The 18,130-nt window shown below is 38.9% G+C and overlaps 1 protein-coding gene across 1 annotated transcript in view; it reads left to right on the top strand.

Moving 5' to 3' along the window:
* LOC102794347 (matrix metalloproteinase-17-like) overlaps positions 1-18,130 on the top strand; it is a 90,298-nt gene that overhangs the window by 35,574 nt on the left and 36,594 nt on the right. Inside the window, exons 3-4 of the mRNA XM_035909818.2 lie at positions 2,358-2,490; positions 2,716-2,851. Of these exons, the coding sequence (XP_035765711.2) occupies positions 2,358-2,490; positions 2,716-2,851 (269 nt within the window). The remainder of the gene's footprint in view (positions 1-2,357; positions 2,491-2,715; positions 2,852-18,130) is intronic.

The raw sequence follows: 18,130 nt of genomic DNA on the forward strand, positions 1-18,130 counted from the left end.
GGCCACTGGAAATAAAAGGTAACTATAGGCAATCATAAGCTGATTGCACTAAAGACCTATGGGGTTGATTTTTTTTTTTATGGGGGAAAATCACCACTGATATTGTCTCTTGAGTCACACAGTCAATTTAACTATTTTAAATTCTTTGACCTCTTCCACTTACCCATGACATTACATCCTTTCGAGAAATTGTTATTGTTTCTTATCTTCTGCACTGTTGTTGAGGGTCAGCTCAATTCCCCTGTAAACTTTTTCCAAGTCCTCTGGACAGAAAGCAAAGCCAAGGATGAGGAGGGAAGTAATCAGGGAGCAAAGTGCTTCCCTAAAGCGAAGTCATTCAGTTAATGGGATTTTCCCGGTGTTGTCGGTACAGAAAAGATACCTCGCTATCGATCTCTGTCACTCACCTCTGATGAGTGCTGATCAAAAACCTATTTCAAATCTGCCATCTCTTATTGTCTGTCTGGACAGAAGAATGGAGGAGGAGGCGTTAGTGGAAATAAGACAAAAGAAAGGAAAATAATAATTAAAAAAAAAATCAAGGTGCCAAGACAACAAAAGAGCTCTGGTGGGAAAGTAAGCGAAAGAGAAGGGAATAGAGGAGTACTCAACTTGCAGCTCGGATGCTTTCATCTGTCACATCTTAGATGTTTCAAATCTATTCAAATTGACTGGAGTGCGCTGATTGGCAGCCACTTCACTGGTCCCCAAGATAAATAGAGATGAAGTCATCTTTTATTTAACAAGAATTAGCCAAAATGCAGAAAGTGTGTGGATAATTAAGTACACCCCAGTGTCAGTTGCTTGTAACTGTTTTATCAGCAATAACTTGAAGTAATTGTTTTCTGTTTGACTTTATTAGTCTCTCATATCATTCTGGAGGGATTCTGGTCTTTTGTTTTTTGTTTTTGTGTTTTTTTACAATGTTGTATCAGGTCATTGTGGTTTGTGGTTTTATTTATGCAAAGCTCTATAAAAGTCCCACCACAGCTTAGGTCTAGACTTTGAAAGAGCCATTAAAACATATTGATTCTTGTCTTTTTCAGTCGTTCTGTTGGAGGTTTACTGCTGTTCTTGGGATTATTGTCCTGTTGTGTGACACAATTTAAGACAAAGCTTTAGCTGTCATACAGATAGTTTCACTTTTGACTATTGAATACTTTGGTACATGGAAACGCTCAAGGTCCCCAGCTCCTGTGGCAGGCTAAATCATCACCCCTCCACCAATATTTCTGATAGAGTATGGAGTGTTTCTGCTGATATATTATGTTTGGTTTTTACCCAATGTGGTTCTGTGCGTCATGATTAAACATCTGACTCTCATCCATTCCAGAAGTCTTATAGTTGGGAATTTGCTTGGGGTGAATATGCTGGGATGTCCATTACTTTTTTGTTTTGGTTGTAACATTCAAATAATCTTTCTCACTTTAAAACGATGGACTCCAAATTGCTTGGAAATTCCCTCATAACATTTCCCAGATTTATAGGCACTGACAACTGCTTCTTTAGGATCGTTGCTGAGGTTTTTTTCCTGCTCGACATTGTGTTAAAACACACCTGATTGCTCCAGACCAGCAAACTGCTTTTGTAAACACTTCCTAATGATCAGTTAATCAAGTGCATTTGATTACAGCAGCACCTGACTGTTACTTAACCTCTTAATTCATATGGAAACAATAAGGGTGTACATAATATTTCACACACGGGCATAATTTTCTCAAATAAATAATGACACGGTGTAATATGTTGTATTATTGTATATCTCAGGTTTATTTGGTTAATTTTAAGACCTGTTCTGGACCAGATGTTTTGTTTATTATGTCCTTATACATAAATTTTAGAACTGAAAGAGGTTGGACTTTTTTACATCTTTGTATATATTATATTTTGACTATAGTTGCTGATGAAACTGTTAGCTACATCAAAATCAATATGCAGCTCACTGATACAGACTATCATAACATGTTATGATTATGATAGTCTTACTCAGTTCCATGACTGCAAAATATAGAGGACTGCAACAAGTATGTAATACATAATTAGAGGTATATCGTAATGACTTTTTAAAGCACAATGGTGAATGGTTGAGAAAGTGGATCAGTTTTTTGCTAATATTAGACTTTCACTGATCAGTGTTTACCAAGACATACATGCTCATGGAGGAACAAAAAAATAACTTACGCAAAACAATTGTCCAGGTAGGATTGTATATCAAAGTGCAATATCTAAAGCAGAAAACCCAAAGAGCCTCCAACCTTCATAGCAGCTTTAGGATACTTGATATCCGTGAAGTATCTGGAGTAAACTCTGTTCACCTGATGTACCCTGTATTCGGATGTATTCTGTTTCCCTTCCAGGACTGGCTGAGTAAGTTTGGGTACCTCCCGCCACCCGATCCCGTGACAGGCCAGCTTCAGACCAAGGAGGCCCTGACCAACGCTATCAAAGCCATGCAGAAGTTTGGTGGGCTAAGAGAGACTGGAGTGTTGGGTATGAGGCTGTGTTTGTTTGAAGCGGCTGTGGGAAATCTGTCACATTTGCTGGATGGAGGCAGCATGCACTGAATAACTAATGACATCCTGTAATGCAATCCAATCAAGAAAACCACAGACTATAGCCACTGAATTTTCCATATAGTTGAATCAGCACCTCTCTGATGCAATCAAACTCCTTTCTCTCTCCCTTCTCTCTCTTTCTCTCTCTATTTGTTTTTAGACCAAGCCACCCTGGGCCTAATGAAAACACCCAGATGTTCTCTCCCAGATGTGTCTGAAGCTGAGGGCACAATGGGGCGCAGGAAACGAAGCCTGACTCCTCAGAATAAATGGAATAAGAGACATTTGTCCTGGAGGTAAGGGTCATCAAAATATGAGGTCTAGTAATTTGATAGCACATTATTATTATAGCAATACAAGGTACTATGCACACATTCATACATAGATGGGTGACCCAGTGTTTAGTATTAGGCTACATTAGGGAAAAAACATTTTCTTCCATCTGTGCATCTTTTGATAGATTACAGGATGCTTCTTGTGATCTAAAGGCTTCTATACTTTAGATTAAATTTAGTTGAAGGCACATTCACTTTGTAAAACATTCTTATTAGAGACCTTGAACCAACATCAAACAAGCCTGTCCTCTCAGAAGATGTACACATATTCCTCAGAATTTGTCATGAGATGTTTCAATTAAAGTGTTTTCTCAGTATTGCACCAAGATACCACAAGTTAATATAAAAATTGTATATACAGACACTAAACTCCACTAAGAGAACATTAAATGGTCTAACCGTGTAGTGCTGCTCTAATTAAATGAGTTTTCCATTGAAAATCTGTCTTATATCTGTCTAACTGTCAGAGGTGTGGACTCGAGTCACATGACTTGGACTCGAGTCATTAATTTTATGACTTTAGACTTGACTTGAAAAAATGTTCTAAGACTTGTGACTTGACTTGGACTTTTACACCAATGACCTGGGACTTAAATTGGACTTGAACTGGTTTACTTGAAAAGACTTCATATTTCACCCCAAATATAAAATTTAACACGCATATTATATAGAAAGTGTGCACCATTAATTCACTTCATTTATTCAAACCACACTCTGTACGTATGTGTGCGTGAGCTGTAGCACAGCCAATCAAATTAACCTGATTTATATTTTTTAAAAAAAGAAGAAAAAAAAACGCTCAAAAATGCTGCAAGGAGTTTTTTTTTCAGGTACATAAACTATGATAAACTATGAAGTAGTCAACAAAAAACCAAAATGCAATATGCAAGAACATGCAAGAAGAGAATCACAGACAGAGATGGAACAACTTCCAACAGTTGAAGTTGCATAAAGAACGGTAGGTGGTCCTTCTCTTTTGCTACGATGAGATAGCTGACTTCATCTAACTAGCAAATGTTGTCCAGGCTACGTTGGTGATACAGTTTTTTTTTAACGTGTATGATATTTTTGTCATGCGATTTTAAAGCCGGTCCTACAAGCGCATCCAAGAATAACATGCAGCTTATCTCAGAACTGTCGGTGAAAATTATTCTTGGAGCTAAGTTTAATTGAGCTGCATTTTATAGAGGTGCAATTTCACAATTTGTGTATATTTTCTAAGTTCACTATTTTGTCATGTGTTGAGAAAAACACAGATTTAAAAATTACGCGGCCTAATATTTACATTTAGCATATAACTGCAGCATGCTTTTTTTTGTTTTTTGTTTTTTTTTAAAGACTCGAAAGGACTTGAAATTCAAAGTTTCAGACTTGTGACTTTACTCGGACTTTTACACCAGTGACTTGAGACTCGACTCTGACTTGCCTGACATTACTTGAGACTTGACTTGTGACTTGAGGATAAAGACTTGAGACTTACTTGAGACTTGCAAAACAATGACTTGGTCCCACCTCTGCTAACTGTAGTTCATTTTTTCTTAGTTTTAGTGGATTTACATGTGATCAAGAGTCACTGCAAATTAATTAATTAGTTAAAAACCACAGAAATTTCAGAACCAAATTGTAGGAAATCCAAACTTACCACGTTATTTGTACTCAGTTGGAACCACTTTTGCCTTCAGAATTGGCCAAATTCTTCATGGTATAGATTAAACAAGGTGCTGGAAATATTCCTAAGGATTTTAGTCCATACTGGCATGATCCATGATGGACATCTCTTGTTCCACCACATCTAAGAGGTGCTCTATTAGATTGTATTCAAAAGGCCTCCAGCGTCACCAGATCTCAAACTCAATGTCATGTTCAAGAAACTGGTATGAGATGATCTGGGCTGTGTGACAGGAAGTAGAGTGGGCGATCTACCAAACGCAATGTTGGTGGTTTTATCCCTGGCTCCTTCAGCCTGCATGTTGAAGTATCCTTGGCCAAGATAGTGAGTTTCCACCGCTGCATACATTTGAGTGTGAGTGTTTGATTAGGTTAGGTCAGTGGTTCCCAAACTTTTTTTGCTGGGCCCCCCTTTGTTTTACATGAAAAATGTTCGCGCCCCCCTCCCCCCACGCACTAACACATCCTCCAACCACACACACCCATATTCTGGTCCATTGCGGTTTATTTCACACCTCAAACATTTAGTAAACAATTAAGCCAATACAGGTAATCTGCAATAATTTACAGGTAGTAAGAAAATAAACTACTAACTCTTTTACGCTACGTCCGCACCTACACGGGTATTTTTGAAAACGCAGCTGTTTCGTCCACACGTATACGCCGTTTGGAATCACCGAAAACCAAGATTTTTTAAAACTCCCTTTTTGCTTTTACGTGTGGACGAGGAATACAGAGTTCGTCACGCAACGTCAAAGGTATGCGCCTTTTTTCACATCACGCTGTGCGCCACGTTATTGTTTACGTGAGATGAATTGCAGAATGGCAGATAGAGACAAAATACTGTTAATCTGACTATCTTCAGGTTTTACAGGCTTACATACACACAGGCAGTTACTGTCCCTCCATTTACAAAGGCAGAGGCGTCACGGTGTAATTATTTTACGTGTAGTTGGTTTTTTTCCTGTGTAATAATGTTCAACATTGCTATCAATACATTTTTCAAAAAATGCCTCTCTGTGCAAAATGGGTTTAAAAACATAAACAGCTGTGGGATACTGTTTGTCCGTGATTTAGACAGGGGGAACAAATCGTGGCAGGATCAGCCTGATGTTATTTGTATCCCACTGTAACTTTACTGTATAAAGAGCAAACATCTCCAAAATGTCAGGAGTAGTTAGTCATTACAACAAGTGTTTGAACTAAAAATCAAGAATGTGGGATACTGTTTGTCCATGATTTGAAGAGCCCAGCGAAAACTAATTCTGCAGGGGAGACCTACCTCGGCACTTGTGCAGGTGAAACCAAAGGGCAGATATGCTTCACCATATTTTCTAGTCTTTGGCTTAGAATGAAGTTGGTTTGGAAACATATTCAGCTATGCTTCATCTCCTGCTTTGCGTTTGTGTAGGCGCCCAGTGCTAGCAGTGTCCAAGCGTTTTGTTTTTTTCCTTTTCATACCGCCCCCCCACCCAGCCCCCCAGGGGGCAGGCCCCACACTTTGGGAAGGTCTGGGTTAGGTTATGTTTAAATACAATGAGTTGCTGCAGTGTGATTTGTTAATTATGTGATAAAGTGGCTGGTCAGTGTATAATGGCTGTCCTTTTTTTTTCAAAATAACAAGGAAACATAAGTATATTTAGAAATGGAAATGTTAGTAGCCAAAAGTGCTACTAACATTGCTTTAAACTACTCTGAACACTTGATTTCCTAAGTTATGTGCTTACCTCATCATGGTCATCGCTTTAGGCATACCAAACTTTGCGTTCCGAATATTCTAGAAATAAGCTCAATAGGTCTCCCTTTAACTGTTGCTAAATTCAGGCGTTCCCTGTGTTGTCATGAATTATGAGGTTTTATAAAGTATTGTATTTAGATAAACAGGAAACTGAAAATTGTTAGAAGATGCCAGCCAACAAGAGTGGATAATGCCCTAGGTGTGCTTTAAAAAAAAATTCTGTAGTTTAAATTGTGATGCTTTTTTGTGTTGAGTCCGAAAGGTATTGAAGTGGTTTCTAATAATGTTTTGAAACATAATGAACCTGATCAATGTAGCCTTTTGATTTTTTTTTTTTTTATGTTGTAAATAAGAGCAAATCGTAAGTCAAAAACCCTATGAGTGACTTTGACTGAATTACTAGCTGCAGTGGAACCTTACTTGGATGGCTATGGATGGGAGAAGTGATGAGCTATGCTGGTTTCAGTCAACAGAAATACTTCAAATGCTTTGAGTCAAAGACACAGGACCATGACAGCAGGTCAATGGTTACTGTTATCCTCAGTGTTGAGTTTGGACTTTCAATGTCTGTTATTTAACATTTTCAGTTAGACTCTTATTTTGCTAATGTTGTGCAGTTCGAGTTTTGTTGTTTTCAGGCTTTCGTTTTAGTTATGTGGGTTATGTTCACAGTTTGTATTTAGTTTCTTGTTTTATTTGTTTCCCCCATGGCCCCTGTCTTATTGTCAAGTCTCTCTTTCTGTGTTAGGTGTTTCTTTGTCTTATTACATCCTCTTTTATTTTGGTAACCGTGTCTTGTGTGTTGTTTCTGTTTTGCTTCCCCTGTCTTGTTTTTTTGGATTAGTTTCAGCTGTGTATCATTACCATGGTGTGACCCATATTTGTGATTCCATTTGGAGCCTGACTTTGCCTTTGTTCTTTGTTATGTTGTATTGTTGTCTGGATTTGTGTGTTCTGTTGGTAGGTTTTTGCTATCTTCAGCCTCAGTAAAGATTTGCTTTTTGTTCACTTTAATTTAATCTTCAAGTCTGCATTGTGGGTCCCAAATCAATGCAATACAATTCATAACACCTCCCATCAGAGTCTTGCTAGGGTTCTTGCAAGCCACCCAGTAAATGAACAATAACCCTACAACTGGTAAAGAAAGCAAAGAGGAGAGTATTTCTTTAGGCTGCCTTTGAATAAAGTTGGTCTGGTCATCCGTGACCATGCGAGGAACCAGAGAATACTGTTAGACCGTGTAGGAGGAAGCAGTGAAACATATGGTTGGTCAGTGATTTACCCACACTATTAGCGTTCATTCAACATTGAGCTGCCATAATCTCTTGTGTGGGAAAGTGTGTGTGCAGAATATGAAATACACACATGAAATTTGAAGCACGGAAACCCAGCACACAAGCATAGACAAAATACAAAATATGCACATACTCACAGGTGTATGTGCATGTGGGCTTTAACTGTCTTTTTCTTCTTTTTGCCTCTTCTTTGCACCTCTGTCAATCAAACATCAGCTCACTCTACTCAGAAATAAGACAGCCTCGACTTCAGCCCATAAAACACCTTTGTATTCACAGCAGTCAGTGCAGATCCAGAGAGATTTTGTTAAGGTGTTAAGGTAAAGATTTTTAGTAATTTACTATAACAAAGTATTGAAATTCTGCATAAACTGGCCTCTATTGGGTGTTTTCGGTTGAAGCTGTAATGCTTGCACAGAAATATCCCTTCTGCTTGGTTTAGAAAATTGTTTGTTTTTTTTAATCACATTGTTTGTTGCACCTCTGCTTTATTAGATTTTATGAGTGAATAACAGAATGTGTGGCTATCAGCTAATGGGTTGGATGTAATGTGACAGCCATATAAAATGTTTATTTGCCAAGAAGAACAGTTAGAAGAAATAATAATATTTATATATCTGTAATTTACATGTTGCAGCATACATTAATTTGAATTATTTCATCATGCAGTGAGAATGTCACTGTGTATGGGCGAAATCTTTATTGATGTTACATTAATCTGAGCAGAGCAAACAACAAAATGCTAACCACACAGATGACTAAAAATAAAGAGGATAAATATACACATTGCTCACAAGAAGTCAAAATAACCTAGAAGAAGAACATCGTGTTTTTGGCAAAGTGGTTCTTCTTACATATTACATTTCAATAAAGCAAGAAGAAAGTAAAGGTGAAGATATCTGAAGGGAAAATATAAATAAATAAAAAACCTGATCATTAAATAAAACATACAGCTTTGGAGTCTAAGGGACTTCAAACAATGAGTTGAAACAAAACTGCAAGTACAAAATAAAAGTGATAATATTGCATAATATTTTATAAAATTCCTTTGGCTTACCTCAGTGACTCATAGTTTTATGGTTCATTGTACAGCTACCTCAGGAGAAAGCTTAAATTAGCTTTTACCCACACCAGGCACGGCTATACCCCTTCACCACTGTCCCGCTGGCCTGTGCTCGCACTGCACTTAGTAATCAGCAGGATCAATTTGTCCCCGCAGCTCAGCTCCTCTCTCATATTTGCATTTTGGGGTTTATTTTATGAAGCACTGGTCCATCTCACATATTTGTCATTAACAATAGCCAGTACTGTGGTGTATGGATGACATAGTGGTGTCACTTCACGGCAAGAACGTTCTAGATTTGAATCCAGTCTGCAGCCTTTCTTTGTGGAGTTTGGAATATGGGAGGAAGTGGGGACACAGGGGAGAATATGCAAAGGCATGCAGGGGATTAAGTTAATTGTAATTGTGTGTATGGCTGTTTCTACCTGTGACAATCTGTAACCTTGGCAAAGTGTCACGGTCTGCCGGGGCAAGCCGTGTGGTAATTATTTAGGACCCGGAAGCGGCAGCTCTGGTGCAGGTGAGTATTTATTTACAAATGAAAATACAACAGAAATGGCGCGGGTAAAGCTGTAACAGAAAACCTAAACTGGGCAAACTAACAAAACAAACCAGAACAAAGATGCAGGGAGGTCCGGGGAAATATACACAGAGAGATGGGTGGAGAGACGCAGGGAGACCGAGGGGAAACAACACAGACGAACCAGCAACGACTATGACAGAAGACACGACTTAAAAACACTCAGAGAACACAGGGAGATTACACACAGGTGGGGGACACAGCTGGGAGTGATAAACGTGACGAGACTAGGGAGGCAAAATGAAAACACTCACATGAGACGCAGACCTTCACAATAAAACAGGAAACACACACATGCAAAGACACAGACTAGGAAACGTGGACTTAACACAGGAATAGATGGCAGAACAGAATACACTAAACAGGAGGAACAGAACCAAAATCACTAACAGAAAACACAAAACGCTGGGTCAAAAGGACCCAGGATCATGACACAAAGTGTACCATGACAGCTGGGATGGGCTCCAGTCACCCCCTCAATTAGATAAGTAGAATAAAATGGATGGATGGTCTTGATAAAGAGATTTTTACCCAGGCAGTTGTAGGTTAGGGTTAACCTACAACACCAGGAGACAGCACCCAGCGATCACAGTACTCAAACGAACCCTCTTGACGGGTCCAAAGCTGTCACACACTGAACAGATAGGCTGGCGTGTGTATCTCCTTAAGCCACAAATAACTTTGTTGCTGATGGCTGGTTGTTATTGGGCATTCCGTGATCTAGTTACCTAGGTAACCTTCTAATTTATTTACAACCAGGTTATATGTAGTCAACAGTATCCTTCCCTGGATACAGGATCCTTATTCTTTAGTCACTCAATGCTGATTCTGTTTTCTCTCTCTCTCTCTCTCTCTTTTAAAGGGTCTCTAGTCGTCACATTGCTGTGAATTTTTTTCCTGCGTGGATCTAGTTTTTTTGTTTAATTAAATTAAAACTGATTCACAATATAGTAAAGTTTGCCATATTTAATGCACAGTTACCGTTCTTGCATTAAGACTGTAATGGTTCAGTTTTGTCTTTGTCATACAATATGCAAAAGCAAGAAATAACTGCTTGTAATAGCAACAGAACATCAATAAAAAAAATTATTATTATTATTGATATTGCTGATATACAAACAGTAAAAATCAACATACAGAAAGAAATGGTTTTGATAAATGGTTATAGCTTTTAAGTTCCACGACTGAGATATGCTTTCATGTTCTGCAAAATCATAAGCTTGGTTAACAATGATTATGCAGTATCTGTTTCTACTGAAGACTATATTAATATTAATCACATCCTTTCAGGTTTTAACGAAGGAATCACGGTTAATGCTTAAACAGAACTTTGATTTTTCTACTGGTGTTCATAGAGACATACACGTTCATTATATGCAGCATTTCATTTGTGACTCTTTCGGTGTCCCTCATCAAGCTAAGGTCTTCACCGTTATATATGGACTCTGTAATTAAAACGTCACATTAAGTTACAGTGAGAAGCAGAGACTCGCCCACTCGCTCCTGATTTAGCTCACCTCAGCACATTGACGGCATCTGATTGACTGGCACTTCACAGTCTCCCCTGCTTGTTCACACACATCATTATGTTCTGGAAATGTGCTAGGAGTAGGTGATGAGAGGTGGGTGTCAGATACTTCATGCAAAGGAATAAAGATAAGGGGCTAGGCTATTTATTTTAGCCTCTTAGAATTAAAGAATGCATTTTTCCACAATAGAAATGAGTAAGTGATTTTGGCTATGTTTTTTTTTTTCCTTTGAGAGCCTCTTTGCTAAGCTTGAGCCCTTAATCCCAATTTAACTCCTGCTTACCTCTTTCCTTTTTCTGTTGCACACACGCCGACACACCACGCTTCACTCAACCAAGTATGTTATAGACATCAACGGCCTAGTTGTGTAACAGCTCACTGTTAGCTCATTACCTCATATTGTTAGGCCATTATCACAGCAGACAGCCAGGCAGTCATTAGCAGTCCCACTGATAACTCAAACAGATAGGTGTAGCGAGCTGAGTAGAGCTGAGAAAAAAACAAAAAACTAAATGGGGAGGATGATGAGAATAACAAAGAGAAGAGGCAAACATGAAGAGCAAGATTGCATTTTTCCCTCCTCTACATTCATTAAATCATGCAGCTAGATTTTATTGGATTGCAAAGTCACCAACTCCCATCCATCTCTTTAGACTTGCACTATCATCTTTCTAATCAAGTAAATGAACAGAGTACAAGAACGAGCAGCGTAGGAGCCCAAACACAGCCTTAATGACCACGAAAATGAATGTAGGTCCACAATGGCATCATTTTCTTTACATATTGCGATGTATCATCATTATATTTATGCCCTTTTAGGGTACAGCCATACTAATTTGTTTTAGTTTTAAAATGTGTAACTTTTTATACATTTACGCCTAGCATACAAATAGAGACTTTTAGAAACAGTGCTGATCTAATGAAAATGCTGGCACCCAAATTCACTTTTCCTTAATGGGTCTCATAGCTAAAATACACTAATTATGCTCACATACTTTTACTGATTTTCCTCTTCCTTCGGGGTGATCAGTTTCCCATTCCTAGCCTTCCTCTGCCAGTAGATAATCTCACCCTATTTGCTTTGCTATGACTCCTAACCTACGTTTTCCATGATGCCAAATCAAGCAAACCAACATCTGGTCAACCAGTCATCTGCTTTCTTGCACCAGCATACCCAGTGCATGTGAATGATCTTGTGATCTTTTCAGAGACGGAGATTATTCCTGACATTGTGCTAAAACACTAGTCTGGACAGAGCTTGTTTGATCCTTAGAGCTGTGTTTTTAAAAGATAGATACAAGATAAAGATGTAGTTGGATTTCAGCTTCGAAATATTAAAGAAAAGGACAGGATTTGCTTTCACTAACATTACAAGCATTGAAAAGCTCCATATTTTTAATACACCATGCTGCTGAATTCCTCCTCATCTAAATTTAACTACCTCGGACACCCTTCACAACTCAGCCAGCAGTAAATCTTTATTTTTTTTAAATAAATGGAACCAGAAGAAAAAAAATAAGAAATCTGCACATATAATGCTACTGTTCATCCGCATTACTCATCATGAGAATGGAAAAAAAACAAAAGAGATTCCAAACAGCGGTGGCACTGGAGGAAAGTGACAAAGATGCGAGAAATATGTGCAAACTTAATTCCATTCTACATATTAAGACCCCAGTAGCACAGGTTTGGAGTAGGTCAGTAGGTCACCAACTAATAACCAGTGGTTGCTAGGGAAAAATGTTTATTCCCTGACTGGTTGCCAGTAGTTACTGGAGATTGCTGGCAGTCACTGTGAAATCGATTGCTAAAAGCAACAGACTCGCAGACCTAGAGACTGGTCACTGACCTCCTGACAGTGGCTGGTTGCTAGAAACTATATATAAACTAAACTATAAAAACTATGTATAAATTATCAGAAAATTATTAAAATAATGACATGCAATCTGTTAGGTGGTATTTTAAGGCTCTTTAAACTTCTTAAGCAATTTTAAGCATCCTTAAAGATCTCTGAACTCATCGCATGATGATCCAAGACAGTTCTCTCTTCCCACACAGATCACCCATACCACAATTCACGGATAGTCTGTATGAGACGAGAAGACATATAAATAAAATCTCAATTTAAAACAAAGTTTTTTTGGGAGGGTGGTTTGTACATGGTGTTTGCACAAACACAGGTTTACTCTGCTGGACGGAATGAATGCCATCAGTAATAAATTATCTTCTCAGCCCAGGTAGAATGCACCTTGCATTTATCTTATATATACATATATGAGAAATGCCTATACTATACTGTAGAGCAAACGTGCCTCCCAGAACAAATGAATCAATAAAATTATATTTTTATTGCACCTGTCATACGGGTTAGCACAGTTCAAAGTGCTTCACTGATGAATAGTCACAGGACACAAGACGCACAAACCGAAGAATGAAATAAAAAAGAAATTGAAAAGATAAACATGGAAATGACAAAGAATAAAAACAGGATTAAAAGCATCAGTAATAATGATGATTATAGAAAAGAGTTTGATCAAATCTAGACTAAAAGCTGGTTAAAAGAGACTGAAAAAAATCACAACACTGAAAGCTATAACCTGCCATGATTCTGGCACTGCGAAGTTCTCTGAAATTGTTTTCCTCTCCTGGCATTTGAGGCCACTAACCTGTGAAATTGCTTGGTAGATCCTTAAGAATAACTATAACACCATTATCCTATTAGGGACCCAGATTTCACATCAGCATCGTAGAGTCGGTGACTGCAATAAACAGGAAAGAAAGAGAATGACAAAAGAGGGAGATGCAGACTGAAAGGGGGAGAGACCGATATTTTTGGAAGAGGGTAGACTCACGCAGAGCCTTTTTAATTTAGTGACTTTCATCTTCAGCCTAAATGACATGACGTGTGTGTGTGTGTGTGTGTGTGTGTGTGTGTGTGTGTGTGTAAGATATATATCTGAGAATTTTTTGGTTTAATATACAGTCTGAGTCTGTCTGTGGAATATTTTCCAGTTTTTGTGAGTCTGTGTCTCAGTGTTTGAGCCACATTATACATGTGTGCATCTAAAATGCATATGAATCACCATCTGCTATATGAGCTTTCAATTTGCAGGCTAATCAGCTTATGTCTACGGAGGGTAGTGGAGCACAGGAGGTGAATATTAGGTGTGTGTGCCTGTGTGTTTGCGTGCACATGTACTTTTTAGCATCACTTTTGATGTCAGCTCATGTCTCTGTGGAGCAGCAAAACCACAGGAGGTAAAAGCCTGCTGAGAGGCTGAAGGCGGGGGACAGCAAAAGAGCGTTAGAGGTTTCTTCATGTTTTTCTCTCCCTCTCTCTGCATTTTGCCATCACGCTCCACTTTCCTCCCTGCCTGTCCTCAACTGAATCATCACTCTGTGTTTTTGCCTGCAAAGGTCTTTAAGAAATATGCGGAAATTGAAAGTCAAACAGGTGAAATGTAATAAGAGTGTGTGTAGGTGTGTGTGTGTGTGCACGCCTGCCTGTATCAGCTTAGGTTAACACACACAGCATGGACACAGATACACACCTCCCTGCACAAAGTCTAGTTTGCTCTTACTTATTTGTCAAATGGAGGTCCAAATTATGCCATGGAATTAACCTAGTCATTAAAATTAACTCAACTTAATCAGCCTTCTGTCCATCCAACAAATTTCAAAGCCTTAATCAAGTATTCCTAATTCGTTGCAATAAGCACAATGTGCTCCTTCTGGTCCCAATTCCTTTATCTTCTTCCACCACCTTAGAGACTTAAAAGTCCACAGTCCAGTAATCCGGAAACTTCCAATAACCTGTGGCTTATATGGAATTATCAAAAAGGAGGAGGTGTAATCAAAAGGTTCGGGGAATCAGCCTCTAAAAATCAAAAACCTAACCTGATTTTCCATCCACTTTTGGTTTTTTAATATCTTTTTTTTTTTTCCGTCCACCCTTGTAAATGGCCTGTATTTGTATAGTGCTTTACTAGTCCCTAAGGACCCCAAAGCGCTTTACACAACCTGTCATCCACCCATTCAGACACTGGTGATGGCAAGCTACATTGTAGCCACAGCCACCCTGGGGCGCACTGACAGAGGCGAGGCTGCCGGACACTGGCGCCACCGGGCCCTCTGACCACCACCAGTAGGCAACGGGTGAAGTGTCTTGCCCAAGGACACAACGATCAAGACTGTCCAAGCCGGGGCTTGAACCGGCAATCTTCCGATTACAAGGCGAACTCCCAACTCTTGAGCCACGATCGCCCCAATCGTCACCACGGCTGCTATTTTACAATCTTTTCCTGTGTTTCAACACTTTGATCCAGGGACAGGAGAGTAATCGGGACAGTCAGTCAGATTTTTGATGGGCCGGTTCACGTTCTCCTCTCTCTTGGGCCAGTTTGGTGGGGAAAAATTATTTTGACAATTACTTTATTTTCTTCACAATTTCAATTCTTCTAGCAGTGCAACCCCTGCATCACAGTCGATCAGATTGGTTCTACCATCTGAGAGATTTCTCTCCTCCCAAATGTTTGAGTTGCTTGGGCCTATTGAATTAAGCGTCAGTCAGTGATTAGAGAGAGTAAAAAGTGGTCAGGGGAGGCTGACAAGAGTGTTGGAGTAAGATGTTGCCAAATGTGCTAAGTTAACTAGCCTGTTTACCAGAGGACAGACCCCAGTTGCAAGGTTATTAGCCTAGTTTAGGCTAATAAGTTCAACATGTAACCAATGAATCAGAGATATTAAGAGGAAAACATTGTTTTAAGGTCCCAGTATGATCTGTGTAATATTGCATAACAACTTTTAATGGCATGTTTTTGGAGCATCAGAGCTGCTGATATGCCCGCACAATGCTTCTGATCCCGATAAAAAGAGGCCATGAGTAAGGGGACAGTCTTTACAGAATTAAGTGATTTAGTTATTTAAGTCATTTATTCTAGTGTAGAATATAACACAGTGAGAACAGACATGATTGATTCTAAATGGCATCAAGACATTCAGAATATATCCACATAATGGTAGGTAGCCTAATTTTTGCCTATTAAGACAAATTACCTATATTGTGCAGCACAAATGAACTGTGAACTATTATGATAGAAACTGTAAAAAAATTTAATACATTTCTCTACCATGAGAAAAAGGAATGGGCCAGTCTTTGGCCATGAAACTCCCAGGTTACCAGGTTAAAAAGGGGCAGTACCTGGCCCCTGCTTTTGTCCACCTTATTTTTAATTTACTGCTAGTGGACAAAGTCCAAAAAAGGAAATTTAAGTTACTGTATGTGCTGATGTCCGTAAAAAAAAAAACAGAAAGAAAACCTGCATTTTCAATGTGCGTTGTGCAGGCACGCAATGGCAGGATGGAAAGCAGTTGTAGTTGTTTCTGCTGAATGTTCTCCCTCAGATGCCTCAGGATGCTACGTGAGAACACGTTGACAGTCTCTGCCTGTAGACACCTTCCTAGTCTCCACATTTGACACACTGCCGTCTGGCTTGGAAACTATGGACTCTTCAATAGAAAATTGCTGCAAACTGCTCAATTTTAGCCACAGACCCAGCTGTCATCACTGAAGATGGTCCTCCACGTGAAATCTTAGCCAGTTGATACAGAAGTTGCTGTTTATGCACATACTTGTAGTGAAATTGCGGGGCGTGCAATGTGGGTGGTCAGAGCAGCGCTTGCAGAGGATACTGCATGTCTGGATGTACACAAGTATTTTTGTAAAATAGAGATTTTCCACTTAATTTTGAAGAGCTGTCAAGCTGTCAATAGGTGGCAATATAACCTAACTGGAATTTGCCAATCAGACACAATAACAAACAATACATGGAACTAAAGAGTTGTTACATACGTACTCTAATGTAACGTTGTACAAAGAAAAACAACAAATGGCGCAGCACAAACTACATCTGGAAGATGGCAGCTAGTACAGCTGATAAGAAAGCCAGAGTTGGATATGGAAGTATTTTGCATTTGAGGTGGGAGTAACTAAGGTATGAAAATTGATTTGCAAAAGGCAATGAAGAATGATGTTACTGCGTTTCTTGGACTAACTGAGAAAAATATTCCAATTTAGTGAAGCACTTAGAAGACCACCATCCAGATGTGTTTAAAGAATTCAAGTTGACAATGTTTGCTACAGCTGGCACTGCCGTTGTAAAATCAACATTTTAACCATTGGATAAAATGTTTCCAGTCTTAATCATTAAAATTTCACTGTCTTTCCAACAAAATATAATGTCAACAACTATAGTAATTGTCTTGCCATCATATCAATGAGTTTTTAATGAAGGAGTTTATGTTTGAGTACATGGGATGATCATTTTGTTTTGGTATTGAATTGGATATGAAGAACCATGTAACTCTACTGTGTGCTGTGACCAGCTACTAAATGTCTGGCAGCATGACATCTGTAGTATGAACATGCCAGGGAAGATTATCTTATTTAAATTTGGTTCATTGATTATCATCATTATTCTCTGAATGCTTTGAGGAACTAGCAAGTTCCTCAAAGGGAAATAATTTAAAAATGGGTTTAATTTTGCAGGGTGTGGGGCCTGTTGTGAAGCTTGCGTCTGCTCTGTGCAGAACTCACATTTCACCATCAGTTCTCAGTTAATGTAAATGTCATTTTTGCAAGATGACAAAGACATTAACATAAACCATTTTTTTTCTTAAATATTTCCATTTATCAGTGACGACTTCATTATTTTGTGCTAAGTTGGTGTAACTGCCAGCTAAAGAAAAGAAACATCCTCAAACCTCTAATTTTCTACTCCTCAGTTCACACCCATGTATCGCTGGCATTAAGAGGATAGTATCTAATCTGCTTCCTCCCTTTCGCTCTCATGCACGCTCCCTCTCTCGTGCACCTCCGTGCTGCCTTACAAGCCTGCAACAGAAGCAGCTTTTAAAAAGCTTTTGTAGTGAGGAACATTTTTTGGTGGATGAGGAAAGGAGACATCTCTGTCAGAGATGGAAATGTGTCTATGTGATCACTGATCCCTCTGAGTGTAGTAGCCCCGAGAAACACTGAAACATAAGGAACTCGTCATTCTCATAGCGAATAGGCTGCTTGACTCTGACTAAAGTTAGAACTGTGGAAGATGAAGCCACAGGGAGTTGTCAGAAATATTTCTGTAATAGGAGAGTTGCTGTGTTTTTGCTTGTTATGCTCCCTTTTGCTCACTCTCCCTTATAGTATGTGTCCGTTTTTCTTATGATGATGATCATCTATCCACTCCCTCCCTTCATCCTGTTCACTATCGTATCTTTTGTTTGAAGATTGGACAGTGTGTACTTCTGAAATATAATAGTTTGTCACTTTGTGAAATTACTAAAAACAAAATGTAGAATTGTATTTTTAA

Source organism: Neolamprologus brichardi, chromosome 7 (assembly GCF_056152115.1).
Source record: "Neolamprologus brichardi isolate AB-2024 chromosome 7, ASM5615211v1, whole genome shotgun sequence".
NCBI classification, from domain to species: Eukaryota; Metazoa; Chordata; class Actinopteri; order Cichliformes; family Cichlidae; genus Neolamprologus; species Neolamprologus brichardi.